This window comes from Corvus kubaryi, unplaced genomic scaffold, assembly GCF_017639235.1.
Source record: "Corvus kubaryi isolate FWS band 111438036 unplaced genomic scaffold, C.kubaryi_AGA036_p1.0 split1-73, whole genome shotgun sequence".
Taxonomy (NCBI): domain Eukaryota; kingdom Metazoa; phylum Chordata; class Aves; order Passeriformes; family Corvidae; genus Corvus; species Corvus kubaryi.
In genome coordinates this window covers 394,415-409,617 of record NW_024582081.1, presented here as the reverse complement: position 1 = coordinate 409,617, position 15,203 = coordinate 394,415, and the positions used below count along the sequence as shown (strand labels likewise).

The window sequence follows — 15,203 nt, the reverse complement described above, 5'->3', positions numbered from 1 at the left end:
CCTCTGTTTCTTTTCTTCTGATAACCAAACAAATGTACTGCTCTCCAAAATAGAGAGAAATTGCTTAATAGAGAAGTCTGGCTTGTTGAATTGAAGTATCTGGGGAGAAAAGATTGACCAAACAGATAATCATAGGCTTTTATCAGAGCTATGAGAGCTATCCTTTATTGCAGATGTCAAGGTTAAATATTCGTGCAAGAATCCAGTTAGGGCTTTTCAGAGTACTGCCATGAGACAACTGAAATAGAACAGCTTCACAAATATATTCCACATACACCCTCTCAGCAATTTGGAATGCAGGACTTCATTTTTAGAATTCTCTTCATTTATACTGCAGTAAACACTTGGATAATGAAGTCCATCCATGTTTAGGAGAAGAAACAGTTACTTGGGGAAAGAATGGCTGTAATTCCACAAGTATGTTTTTTACAGGGAGCACCAAGTGCTGTCTAAGTGGTTATGGACTTACGTGGCTTCTATGATAGTTACGGGTGTTGTAAAGATCTTACAAATGGTGTTTCTGTAGTGATTTTTACAGGGACACGTTATGCAAAGCAGATGTGTTTTGTCACCTGTTGAGCTATGAAGAAGCACTGTAGAGCACAGAACCAGGACCCTCACTCTGCTGCTTTTCAGAAACGCTCTTGTCTGGCAATTGGTTTTGCTCCTTGTGTTGATGTGCAGGGTCTGCTGAGTGAATGTATTGCTTAGATGGATTGGATGTAAAGTACTGGCTACACTGGTAATAGTAGTCATGAAAAAATGTACAGATAACTTTCAAACATATAAAGTATTTGGTACTCTGTATAAACATATGATTTTAATAAAACTCTTTTTATTGTAAGCTAAAATAAAAATAGATTTACAGAGAAGGCCGCATGGCAGGAGGGAGAATTCTAGCTAATCTGTAGAAAGATTTGATAGGTTTGGGATGTTTTAGTGCGTGAAAGATTAATGATTTCGAAGTAAAATGCTGTTCTGCACACAAGACTTTTTATTCTCTAAACCATAGAGCGTATGTATATGTTTGTTGTGTATGTATATAGATACGCATGATATAATTATTTCTGAATAGCGAGCCCTTTTTAAGTGGTAAAATTATTATCATTCTGGGTTGTTTAGGGTTGTTTTTTTTTTAAATGAGTGTGTTAATTTCACCCTACACAACTATTGTTGTAATTGTTGTAATTGTTTTCTCAGCATGATCATCTGCAAGTAATACAATATAAATCTATAACACTTCTAAAAAAAAATCAATATCACACCTAGAATTGAATGAAGGCCACATTAAAATCCATTCCAGAACTTTAAAGAAAGAGAAAGAATGAAGTGTTGATATTTATTTGTGAATGCAGCTGATTTTATTCTTACCGTCTCTTATTTGGTGCTATGGCAAAAACTGTGATTTATTTTGCTCTGTTAATGCATATATATCAAATTCTCAGCTGCTGTAAATGTGTGCAGGCTCACTCAATGAGAATGCCAACTAAATCTTCAAAGAAAGTCCTTTATAGGCTGTATTGTAGGTGGAGCTGCCATTGCTACCTATTAAAGTGGTCTGACTTTCATTATAAGTCCCTGTTATAACTTTGCCAAAATTTAGCTCTTTAGACTGCAAGTTTTTTTAGGTTGTGTTTTTTCCCCCAATTTGTGTATTTTGACAAAGTTACGAAAGGAAACAAAGTCTGGTTTTGCTCATGTCCACATAATTTCATAGACTTGAACTATGGAGAAATTTATTACATATATATTTTTAGTTGCATAAAGGGTTTCTTAAATTTTGACATTCTACAGATTATAGGTCTGTTCCTGTTGCTTAGGAGGGACTTCAGGTATAATCCTGAAGATTTTTTTCTGACTTTTTACTGGTAGTTTGGAAAACAGGAGCCAAGAGGAGTGATGCAAAGGAAGATTAAGAAAATTAACTGGGGAAGGAGTTAGAATTAGGAGTTAGAGTAGAACAGAGGAGATCTGACAGCTGAAAATACAGAGTATATTAGCTGTGATTCTGTGTCACCTCTTACTCTGTCTAAAGTAATTTCCCTCAGAAACTTTTTGTGAGACTGAGGTGTCCTTGACCTGGATCATCCTTTCACCAAGTTGTCAATCTCATCAAACCTGTGGTGTTTGATGCAAGCACGAGGTAAAACTCACTCTTGTGTCTTGTTCAGCCATGCCATGTAGTTACAATACTAGTTTTGATTACAAGCCTGGGTAGTTTTTTCCATAGAACCCTTTCCATAGCTAGTGTGGACTGTGTGGAATGAGCACAGTCCATAATGATTACTTACTAATTTAAACTGCTCCCTGTGTCAAAAATTGCTTTATAGCAGTTGTTGCAGCACTTAAAACCCATGTAATTAGTAAAGCAGGAAGAATACACCTCATGATTAAGGATAGACATACTCAAGAATGATGGTAAGTGCAATATTAAGAGTATACTTCATGGCAAACATTGGCCAGCATACATTGAATGGGTTCAGTGGGAAAATGGTACGTAATCAGAAAATCTTGATACCACTGTCAGCACAATAAGGATGTAGAATGCACTGAGCTGACGTGCATAGATTACTTTCCTAACTTTTGAAAAGTCATTTTAGAAACTTTACTGATAATCCTCTAACTCTACTTTTGGAAAATATTATACAAGTAATATGATGCAATGCAATATAATGCAATGAACTTTTCAATCACAGACCAGTTGTTTATAATCTATCATGTAAATGAAAAAAAGTTAAATATTTTCTGAAGTGGAAATTCCACTATTAACCTATTGAAGTTAAAATTTTAAACACTGTTTCCACCTCAGAATATAAATAGTAGGTTACTAAAATTTCATTTGGTTTCAAAAGCCTTAGGTGCATAAAAGATGTCAATAAAACAGTTTAGATAATGATTTCAGGATATTCGAATTTTTAAGTTGGATGCAAAGAAGCTGTAGTAAGAGAATACTTCTAGAAATAAAATGCCACTCCTGTCCTTAGAGTTAGAACATTATTCTTATTTTTCAGTAAGGAACATTTTACTATTGCTCAGCCTCCTGTTGAGGAATACAATGCTTATCTAACTTAACTAGTTTCTAACTAAATTTAAGCAATCTAGGTATTTTTTTCACCTAATGATAGAAATGATGAATATTACTGGGGCAGCAATCTCTTGGTGAAATATTATTCCTACAGTAATTGTTTTATGATGTTAATTTCAAGCAGGGCCCTTTTAGTGATAAAACAGCACAAAAAGGAATGAACTGTTTGTCATCTACATCGGTAAAAACTTTATGAATGAAATAACACAACACAGTAATAGAGAAAATGTATGAAAAGTAAATATTATGTTTTATCGCTACCCTCAAGCATAAAGTTTCAGACATGGCTGCTTGGCTTCACTGATTTGCATAACATGTTAACAACTTGCCTCTAGATTAGTATGAGAAAGATATAGATTATGAAAATCTTCAGTGGGGAAACAACCCAGCTAGTTTCCAGAGGGGATTTTCAGTTTTGGTTAGGATAGGAGACAGAGAGATGCTGAAAATTATGCTTTGTTATTGATGCTCTGTGAGTTCAGTTAAATCATTATGTGCCATCAGCATGGATATATTGTTAGACAGCCACGACTGGGTGTTGGTTTTGGGAGGTCAGGGGTTTTTTTGTAGGTATTAAGGAAAAGTTTTTGATCTCCTATTATACTAAAGTGACCTGACTACTTGAAGTAGTCCCGGTTTCCACTCTCACAATTGCCATTACTAGCCAGAAGTTACTTCTGGATTTGCCTTTTAAAAAAGGCAAACAAAAGGTTAACTAAAACCCATGACACACACAAAAACCCCCACCTGTAAAACAATATATTACTGTTATACCTATAAGAAGGATACATGGGAAAGATATGATGGGTCCACTTCTGTGATCGCCCATTTTACACTTCGAATGTACTTGAGTCTGCAGAAAAGACTTCTTGTCACAGCACCTAGTGAGAAGGTAACTGCATTACTGCCCTGATCCTGTCTCTTAACATTTTATTGGAACTTTGTTGTTTCTTCCTCTTCCCTGCCACACGTATGAGCAATAGGCCTTTGTAAAGTAGAGTTTCCTGCATGTGACTTCATGTAATGTACAGTAGTTTTTCTTAACCAGTGAGAACTTTGGGATAATTTTTCTAAGCGCTGGCAGTCAAAATCAGAAACAGAAAGCAAGAATCATTGAAAAATTCCATGCATTAACTAAATATTATTCTGGGGAAAGGTAATCTTCATATTTTTTGCTTCAGGGTTCTCATCAAACATGTGTCTTGCATTACCTTTCACTAAATATCTCTTTGACTGTTTTTGCTTGTGTTAAATAATCAGGAAAAAATTTGGCATGTAGTTTGTTTACTGCTCAACAATGAGGACCACTCAACAATTAGAAAGTTTGTCCTAGACTTCAGGCTGCAGATAATATCTCTAGCTTCCTTTTTATTTATTTTTTTAAAATTTGTTTAAAGCAGAGTTCCAGAATCCAGACTAAAAAGGAGTTGTGTATTGTGTTTGAGGCTTTAGATCTTGTTGAGATTGGATTTATCAAAGTTTTGTTGTTCTGCCTTTAAATGGCGTCACTCGTCTGTAGCCTGTAGGCCCAGACTATGCAGCTGATTTGTTTTATTGTTTTTCTTTTAAGTGTGGGAATTGCTTTAGGCATTTATGCTAATATTCATATTTTGTGAATTAGTGTTGTATTGTTACAGCCATTCTATTGGAGGAAACTCTAGTATTCATGCAATTGACTGAAATGGGAATGAACTGCGTAATAGAGATTAGTATAAAAGTTGACATAAACCCTACATTTTAAATAAAACCAGACAAAATTGGTAGCTTCTATGTGAAGCTGCTTTATCTATTGCTGTTCTGCACCCATTCACCTGACAGTCATGCTCTTTGTCACTATTTTGATATCATCATGGTTCAGAATTTTGCAGCAGAGATAACTTATTCTTCATGAGGACAGTGGTTTTTTTGTTTTGCTTCTAATCACTGTCAAGATGTGGCACTCAGCAAATAATTATTCTCCTGTCTATCAGCTCACTTTCAGAAAAAGCAACTTCTTTTTCCTGCTAACTTTTAAGCCAGGACTTGAAAGGGTCTACTAGGTCCCTAAGTCCGGTCTTGCAGCAGTGACAGCAATCATGTTCTAGCCTGCACGACAACAACATAATTTATTTGGTTATTTTTCTCTAGTTTTGGTCCCCTTGTTGTGTTTGTAAGCCTGATCTTAGTAGCTCTCTGAGCTTTAGAATGCTGATAGAAGAGAGAAATTGTGATTTCACAATTTGAAGCAAATATAATATTACAGGAGTTATGAATTAGAAGTGGGAGTTTCCTAAGAACAGACTCCAACTCATCCCTGATCTTTGGGCCTCCAAGAAGGAACAGTGTAGTTCTGCTTCCTTTGGAAATGTCAGGTTGGTTCTAGGTAGGTTCACACCTGAATGCAGCTGTAATTTTGTTTTGTGGAAGACCACTTAAAGATATTTTACTCTCAGTTTCCTTCTTTCGTTTTGGTTTACTCTGGACAACATAGTATCCAGCATCAGTTCCATTTCTACTTTATTTTTGCAGCATCTGAGTGACAGGAAATGTACAAGCTTACTTCAGATAAGCTCTTGCCACTTTGTGTGACTATTGTTTTCTGATAGCACTTTTGCAATAAGTTTGCATTTCATTTTTAATTCACTTTATTTGTCAGCTTTGGGATAGTTTTCTTGTTCAAAATAAAGGCAACAAAGGACTCCCACTATATGCTGACACCAGCAAGTTAAAGTTATGCTGTTAATATGAGCTGTTTCAGACAAGCAATAACAATGGGAGCTGAGATCAACAGTTCCCCCAACATCTACCATACCAAATTCAGTCTTTTTGATGTTGTTGGAGCACACAACTTTAAGGTGAAGTTTTTGAACTTTTGTTATGTAACATACTACATTGTTTTTTTGTGTTGCTCTGCCTTTTCTGTAAGTATGGTTCGGTAGCAACATCAGTTGAAGAAATTCTGTTCTTTTTGAAATTTTGAACCCCTTGTTCTCTTTTTTTTTCGATAGAATGAAAGGTACTTGTTTGGTTGCTATTATGGATTGCACCTTAATTGTTAGAAAGTTTTGATCTATACCTTGCTACTCAAGATCTACTTTATCTTTTTTAGCTGCAAAGAAGTAAATCAGTAACAGCTTCTCTTTCAAGAAGAAAATCTCATATTGACCCAGCTTTATCTCAGTTCCAGGCTTAAATGAAATTTACATTACATTTTAAAAATATTTTAGAGTGATTATAGCCTATTAGAAGACTAGTGCAGGTTATCCTAATTATACTTTTCTGAATCACATTCGTTTCCCCTCTGAATTCAGACAAATCTGACTATCCTATCCTATTTTAGTCCATTTGACTTCAGTTTTAAATTCCTAATAGTATGTTACATTTGCATAGGAATTTCTTGCTAATTTTTGACAGGTGATATCAGTAGCCATGCCTTGAATTTAGGTCTTCAAACTTGTGAGCATCAGTTATAACATACTTGTTTTCTAATGTTAAAATTTTTGGTTAATGAGCAGTATTTTTACTGTTGAGGCATCCCACCCCAAAAGGGAAGGGAACACCCAGGTGTACAGATGCTCATGGTCAAAAAGGAATGACAAAAGTCAGGTCCATAAAAGCCTACAAAGTTTTAGTAGCAAATTATACACTTGTCATGGAAATTGGTATGTCATTGCCTTATTTTCCAGTATAAGCACACAGTGGTGGGTTTTGAATAAAGAGGTAGAGGGAGGGAGAAAGATCACCAGTCCTTGCTCCAGTGTCAGTCCAGCTAATGGGATGTCCAGAGTCCTGGAGCATGCATACCTGATCTTCATGGGGGTACCTATTCATAGATAACTTTTCCCTGCCCTGGAGATAAGTTTCTTGCTTTCTATGCAAAACAGTTATCATGCACAGTTCATTCCTCTAGACCTTTCTGGAAATGGGTTGGAGGCCTTTGGGGGGTCCCTGGTGTTTTGATCCCCTACTACTGGGTTGGCTTTTGGTCAACAATCCATGCCCTTTTCTCAACCTCGTTCCCGCATGTGCACTGTACCATGTTGTGCTTATCTCCAGGAGCCAGAACAAAGCTTCTGTCCCAGAAAATTGCTACCCTACCCCTGCATGGCCCCCTTCTCCAGCCACATCCTGTTACTTCTCACAGCATGTTATTACCAAGGATCCTTGGTTGGCCGCACAGCGATCTGGCTATTCGTGTTTGAGACATAGACATTAGCCCCTTATCGTCAGGGCTTCTACTGTTGTATTTTCACTTCACTGAGGCTAGTTTGGCATCTGTGAAGAAAGGGGGATGAAATATCTTCATAATCAATGGTTATGAAGGTTTAAAAAGGGAAAAAGTAAAATTAAACAATTGGTCAGCCAACCACATCCTCAGAAAACCTATACTGTAAGTACCGTGAGTTTCTCAAGTTTCCGTTCCTAAGTAGTTCCAGTGGCAAAGTTCTGGGTCAGGATTTTCATTCTCTTCTACTGTTCAAGCATCAGTGTACAAACCTGTGTCTGAAAATGTAAGTGAATCAAAGTTGTCAATGAATCAGTGAATTACAGGGCAAACATCTTCTGGGTACTTTTTTGATTTTTTAAGATGTGAATTGAATAATGAAATTCTTTACTCTGGCTAAATTCTACTTTTTCTAATCTCTTTTCTGTTAATTAATTTTTAAATCTGCCAGTGTGGCTGTAGATAATACAGCCTCTTGGTGCTACAACAGGAGCTGTGTAACTTGAAAAAATATGTATATGCTTCCTGACTTGATCTTACAGTTCTAATTATGTGGCTTTTTTTTTTCTCCAAGTGACTCTCAAAGGTTTTCATCAGTGTGCTTAGTACAGTGTAAAACTCAGCAACCTAAATTGCTGAGATTAAATATTAACCTCTTCCTTCTGTGCAATGGTTCTATCTCCACATTGAAAAGTATTTCATCTAGAATAATGTCGTTCTACAGATATGATCCTTTTCTGGCATTACTTGTTTCCCCTGACAATGATATAAAATTTACATCAAGTTGAATTCAAACAACTTAGAGCCCTGTGGAAGACAGTCTCTGAATTACATGCTGCTTTTATGCTTGCAAAACCAACATGTATGAAAGTGTGTTTTAATCACTGATTTTAACCCCCTAAAGCAAGATGTTTTGATGGCTTGATTCTGTTGGGTTTTTTTCTATTTTGAAAACAAAAAAGCTTTGTGACCTTTTATATTCCTTAAAGTGATCAAAGAAAACCCCAATGTGTACGTGGTTATTTTGATTTTAAAATAAAATTCATATTGGCGCCTACTACGTCAAACATTCAAATAAAATATAAATTCTCACAGTTTTAACTTACATCAAAGATGGAAATCATTGTGTGGTTTTGGAAACCAAAGCAATTCCAAGATAGACACAGTTGGAATTTTTTTTATTTGACAGCGTGTTTCATACACTTAGTAACATCAGTGTGAAGTAAAGTGTGCATTCTAACGAAGAAGGAAAACTAGGGGAACCTTTATAGGGACTCTTTTAGGATTCAATTCAACTAGGTGACACAGCTACATATGCTTGTAATGGATTTATACAGCAGAAGCAAACTTTTAAATTAATAAATTTGCTCATTTTTAAATGTATATATAGACTACAAAGAACTATTTCCTGAATATGTCGTTAGTAATGCAAACTATCTTGTACATTATCCTGCAGATTGATAATAATAGTTGCGTTTCTTTTGGCAGGTTGTCAAGTTGTTAAGTAACAAAAGATCTCAAGCTGTTGGAATATTAATGTCTAGCCTTCATTTAGACATGAGGGACATTCAGCACGGTAAGTGAAATAACTATTGATTATTCTCAGATCACATAATTAATAATCTGGAAATGCTAAATATTTATCTCTTTTGATATGTAAAATAAATTAATATGAGGCCTTTTTTACACTATTTTTCCTGAAAATAGCTTGTTCTGGCATTTATATTCTGCTTTCAACATCAGCAGTATAAGTGGTATATAATATAGACACTTTGATTTTTGGTCTTTTTGAGGAAGAAAGAATGATGTGTTGTTTATTTTAATTCAGATAACCTTGGGACATATTCAGAAAAGTGAATTATAATGTTTAATTTATTTGCTTTATAAAATAGTTCCTATATTTGGGTTAGCACAAACTGTAGAGTTCTTTCATCTTCAACAGCATTTTTTACAAAGTGAGATCTTTTAGGGGAGTGTAATACTTTTCACATTTATGCTAAGAGACAGTAGTGCAAAAAGGTGAAAAGTGGAATTGCATTTATATTCAGAGCATCCCTTATGTTTCCCAAAGGCTTTGGATAGATTTGAAGCAGATTGAATTATCCTGTGAAGTGCCAGCCTATCTATTAAATAAATGTGGTTTCAAGTATAACACAGACTTCATAAATCACAAAAACATCTTGTGAACTTTCTAGGCTACATATTTACAGCCATGCATTCAGTTTACTATGATTTGCTTATTTTGCAAAATTATTCATAAATAGAACAAATTTGAGAGCACTCTGTCAGCTAGTGAGTAACTCTTAATCACAGTTTTAAGGTTTTATTAAACTGTTTTGATGGTTACTAGACTTCCTCAAGCTGAAGCGCTTAAGATGGTAGTCATAGAGCAAGGCGCCAGTACTGGCGCCAAGAAGTACTTGGTATTTCCAAAGCTGGCAGATGTAGTTCAGTTAAGTCATAGAGCAAAATCTGAAAACAATGATATGGTCCTTTCCTTCAGTCAAATACTCAACTTGGTTTCAGTTAATAATGAGAACCTTATGAAAAAAGGAGTCTGCCTAACATCTGTGTCTGTGGTAAAGCCAACACAAGTTCATTGAAAATTTGCTTGCTTAACATGCAACACTAACAATAATATGGCATGAATGTCAGTAGTTGAAAGGGTCAAACAATATTATTCTTAACCTTTATCCTATTACAATATTAAGCACACATGATCATCTAAGAGCTGTGTGCAGATTTTGTATATTCCTCTTTCAATAGCTGTTTTCTAAAACCAAAAGTTTTTGCAAAAGGGAATTTAATAGTTCTTTTATTCCCTTGCTGTGCAGACGTGATTGAACAAACATGAGAAAACTTTTGTCTGGTGGGGGGATTTGTGAAAATGGTTGATGCTAGAAGTCTTTATTTTTTTTCCTTTTTTTTTTTTTTTATTTTTTTAAGAACATAAAATAGGCGTGGAGAAAAAGTGGTGAGGAGCAGGAAATAAATTTGCATGGTGGGGGCAAGGAAAATAGAGATCTCGCCCAGCAGTATTTCTGGCATCAGTCACTCCATGCAGAGGTCTCTGAGTGATCTAACCATAGAGCCCATGCAGAAATTACAGAATCACAACCCCAAGTATTTAGCTTTACCTTTATGTAGGCAACAATTTTAATTTCTTATTAAAAAGAAAGGTTTTTACACGTTTTTGACTGTTATAACATTTAGGATTTTCTGCTGCAATTTGAATATACTTACAAGAATGTACTAACAAAAATTCAAATAATGATTGAGTGCCTACGTTAACAAAAATAGTCAGTTGATATATTTGCACCTTTACACATTATTATTTAAGTTGTATGGCAATGACTACAGTAAAAAATGGGATCAGTGTTTTTTGTCCCCTGGTTTTTTGTCCCAGGGTTTTAGTAGATGTCTTGAGTTTTTTCCATGTTTGATGTACACTGACATGTAAATTTACATATATCTCACTCAGTACAATACAAGCAATGGTTTTCCATAAATAAGAAATGCAGTCAAATGAAACTTCCCCCTGTCCCCCTCCCAACAATTTGTGGTACTAGACAACATATAGCTTTCTTGTAAATATTCTCTATATCAAACATAAAGAATATTTTTAGGATGCAGTGTTCATACAAATTGCAGAAATGTAATTTTATTTTTTTTTACTGGCCTCAGAAAGGCAACCAGAAGGAGAGAGAAATTTTCAATGCAGTGTGATATTCTGTTTCTTGTTTTGCATGCTACCTATTGTGTTGTATTTTTCTGGCACTTCAGAAAAATTTTCAAGTTCTACATGAACAGAAGAGAAAACAATTATGCTGGGTACTAATCCACCTAATAAATTTAGTATTTAAAGTTGTAAATCATATTGTGTTTAGATGAAGACCTTAAAATAGCTTGAGACCTGGTCACATGTTGTATTTAATGTCTTGTAAAATTTGTGTTCTTTGGTTGATGTTTTTGGAGTATTTTTATTTGCTTTTTAAGATACAAAATAATGATGAAATATTGTCTGCATATCTGATCCGATGTGGCATTTAATAGAAGATCTCAGTATACTGTAATACATCTTAAATAGATTTCTTTTATTATGTGGCTGTTAAGTGTCTTCTTGTAGAATTGCATGTCTGCTTCCAGCTTTGAAAATAGGTTTAGTAAGACAAATGCCCAGAGCCTGTCTGCTTTTAAAACATTTTTACAGTGTGGAAGGAGTAGTTGTAATAATCAAAACACATTTGTTCTGAACTCTGGTGCATCTTTCTAGTAGTGCTCTAAAGTTTGCTAGGTTAATTTTTGTTGTTATGGGGGATTTTTAGTAGATTCTAATTGCTAACAGAACTCCCATCTACTTCATGCACTCAAGGCTAGAACTGTAAGAAATGTTGGTCTCTTTAGTTGCAGTGCCATTTCTCTGTAATTAGTACCAAAACGAGTACTCGTGGTTTCTCTGATTTTACGCAAGGTTTTACTGATGCCTGGTTTTTTTGCAATCATCTATCAACTATGCAAAACACTTTATCCAGGCATTTTACTTGCTTTTGTGTTTTCAGTATACCACAAATATCCTTTATCCAGTATTTTGTTCCCACTGGAAATATTGCTGTATTTGGCTGCATGATATGGCCAGTGCTTGAGAAATGCCAAACAAGCACTTCTTACCTCTTTTTCCTTTATAGTTCAGATTTTCTTCCTAGAGTAAATGACCTGGGGTTTAACATTAATATTCTGGGTTTTTTTCTTAACATTTCAGAGATGCAAAGTGTGCTCAAATTAGAGATACAACAAGTTTCTGGTTTAATTGACTAGAGTAAGCTATGATGAATATCCTATACATTAAAATATAATTCCATGTTAAGCCTGTGTCTGCATTTAGGGACAATGTCTTGTGAATAAAGTACCTCTTTTTGTTCAAGTTGTCTGTCTGCACTTGAAATGTAACAACTGTTTGAAATTGCAGCCATGTTGCAGATAGCAAGTTTTTCAGTGCCTTCCCCAGCCCCCTTGTTTATAAAGAAACAATGTGTCTTCCTCTGTGTTTACAAGTCATAGTAAGCGCTGTAAGAATAGCAAAAAGTTCTTCTGTGTGTGTATAAAAATAGAATGAACAAATTAAACTGAAGATGTCAGCCAGGAAAAAAAGGCAAATTTGGTATTTTGTGCAGCTAAATATTACATTTATTACACAGTGAGATTTTTATCTAGTATTTCTTTCTTGTATGGAAATTATTCCTTGGCACACCAAAATAGCCTTAGTTCTAACCATGCCTTCTAAATGTTGAAAGTAAAAGCTTGTCAAAAATGGCATATGCAGTTCTTTGTCTTTTGAAGTTATCTGTTATCTTTTCCAAGTCAGTAAGTTTCTCTTAACAAGGTTTGTCTCTCCAGGTACTGTGTTGCTACAATACTCTTAACTATTTTTCTGTAAGGTTTTGCATAGCACCTTGTGGTTGCCCTGGCTCTGTTAGAAGTAGTTTGGAGATTTCTGCCTCTGAATTTTGGATGACTTTTCTCATTATCCTCATTTAATAAGTCATTTTTTCCCCCTCTCTGAGACACTGGTAGTCTGCAGAATTTGATGGAGATACCTGCCCCACTCTGATATCTGCAGGGGGGAAAAAAAAGGAAGGCCAAGACACTGCCTATTATAGGCCTCAAAAAAGAATGAAATAGGAAAAACCATTACAGAAAAGGCAGGCAGATTCACCTAACAGCTGCTAAAAACCAACCTTGTAATCTGAATTTGAGCTTATTTTACTGGAAGTTATACCTGCAGCAAAGTTTGTTCTGCTAACAGCAGTACAACTTTGAACAACAAACATATCTTCTGCCCTGAATTCAAGACAGATGTGCAGGAAGTGAACATACTTTAAATGTTAGCAAGAAAAACAAATGTTTATTCTTTAGTATTTGACTATTAGTGACAAAAGAACAAGAGAAAATCTTGGGTTTGTTTTCTTACTTGACCACTCATGCTGACATGTAGAAATGATGAGCAAGGAGAGACTGTCAAAGGTTTGACTAAATGATTTCACTGGAGAAGGATGATAAAATATCTCTTACATTGCATTATTTCAATTTTCTGTGCAGGAATTACTCATGCATTGAACTATCATGTAGTCTGGGTCCAAGAGATGCTCTACATAGAAAGCAATCAGGGAAGAATGACTTAATATCTGGAAAATAAGACTCAGGATTAGTTTATTTTATAGAAGGTCCAGAGGTGATCTAAGCATTATTTATCCTAACAATAATGGGTGTGCACAAGCACTATCATTTGAAACTTATAGTACCCATTCTTCACAAATATTTCAGTACCTTCCTAAAAGACATCTTACTGATTAAACAAGTTATGAGGACAAAACAATACATGATTGGATCAAGTTATTTGGCCACTGTTATACTAGAAAGTATAAGTAAACTTGCTGCCCAAAATTGTTATGTCTGTCCATTTAAGTCATGGGGAAAAATGTTGGCTGTAGGAAAATATGAAGACCTTTTTTTCTGTTAGATGGCAAGTCTTTATTTCTTTATTAAATTAATGATAAATAAAGTGATTGAAATCAGTGTAGGTTAATTACAAAGTTTGAAACTTTACCTGTTACTTCTGGTTTATCAGTAGAAAATTGAAATTGTTTAAATGTTTCTCTTTTTTCCTCAATCAAATACTGTATATGCAAACACCCAAAACCTTAAAAGATTATGGTTTAAACTTTCCCTCTGATAGTCTTTACAAAACCTGTTTAGATTCTTCAGAGACAAACCCAAGTAAAGATTGGTTTGATTCAGTATTTTTCTGTCTTGTGTACTAGCACTTCCTCAAAACTTCACACCATAATTCTGAGTCTTATTCCTCTATTTCTTCTTGACTTTATGCTACCATATTCATTATATTATGCCTGCTGTTAGATTGTATGCTTGCATGTTTTATTTGCTTATAATTACTTTACAAGCTCCTGTTGGGAAATTATTGGTAAGGAAAACAATGGAATACACAAAATTACTTTTATAGAATACAGACTAGAGTTAAATTAGAGTGTCACACATATGTATTGCTGCAGATGTTTCTATTGCTTTGATGCTGTTATTATGCCCACAGTGTTCTGTATTGAGCAGTGATTTTGGAGCCCTTGTCTGGCCCCTCCTGTCAGATGCAGTTAGGGAGGAAGAACAACAAAGGGCCTTGGAGACAGGTGGAGTTTCCAGTGGATGTGGCATAAACCCCTGAGCTACGGGTAAAGGTCCTGAAAGCCAGTCCTGAGTATTTAAAGCATGCCTCAAGTCCTCTACTGTCTTAAGATTTTCTGAAACTTAGTTTACAGTGACCAGAAGTCAATAAAGCAATGGCAACAGTTGTTAATGGAAAAATACAACTTCAATAATAATTTTATTTTAATATATGTGCAATCATCAAGATAATGAAGGACAGAAACATTAATATAATCAAGAAAGGAACTGAATGCTTTATGCCATATATCTCTTCATAATTTACACTTAAAAACCAAATTTATAGAATTATACCATTTTTTTCTATAATGCAAAATGCATTTTAAAGAACATAAGTTTAGGGTTTTAAGTGAGGAAAATAATATTGAGTTTTCTTCACAATATTTGAATCAGCAGAGACTAATTACTGCCACATTGGATAGTTTGGATAATTAAAGAATTTTTGTTGTTGTTAAGAACATATGAATGTAATTTAATAGAGAAGTTTTGTAAGAAAATGTAACTTCATTTTCTGTCTGTTGTTTCAGTTGAAACCGAGGGTTTTTTCCTTGCAAGTCTGATGTAACTTTGAAAATTTGAGAGAAAAGTTTCAGGAAAGTTCTTTTCTCCAAAAGGAAAAAAAGCAGTCCTGTTATTTCTCATTTGCATACTGTATACTCTCTCAGAAGAGGGATGATTACA

At 34.8% G+C, this 15,203-nt stretch overlaps 1 protein-coding gene across 5 annotated transcripts in view; it reads left to right on the top strand.

Moving 5' to 3' along the window:
• Positions 1–15,203, top strand: part of FMN2 (formin 2) — a 167,637-nt gene that overhangs the window by 69,951 nt on the left and 82,483 nt on the right. For all 5 annotated transcript variants that reach the window (XM_042014392.1, XM_042014394.1, XM_042014393.1 and 2 more), the window contains one exon: positions 8,778–8,865. In XM_042014392.1, coding sequence (XP_041870326.1) covers positions 8,778–8,865 — 88 coding nt within the window. The remainder of the gene's footprint in view (positions 1–8,777; positions 8,866–15,203) is intronic.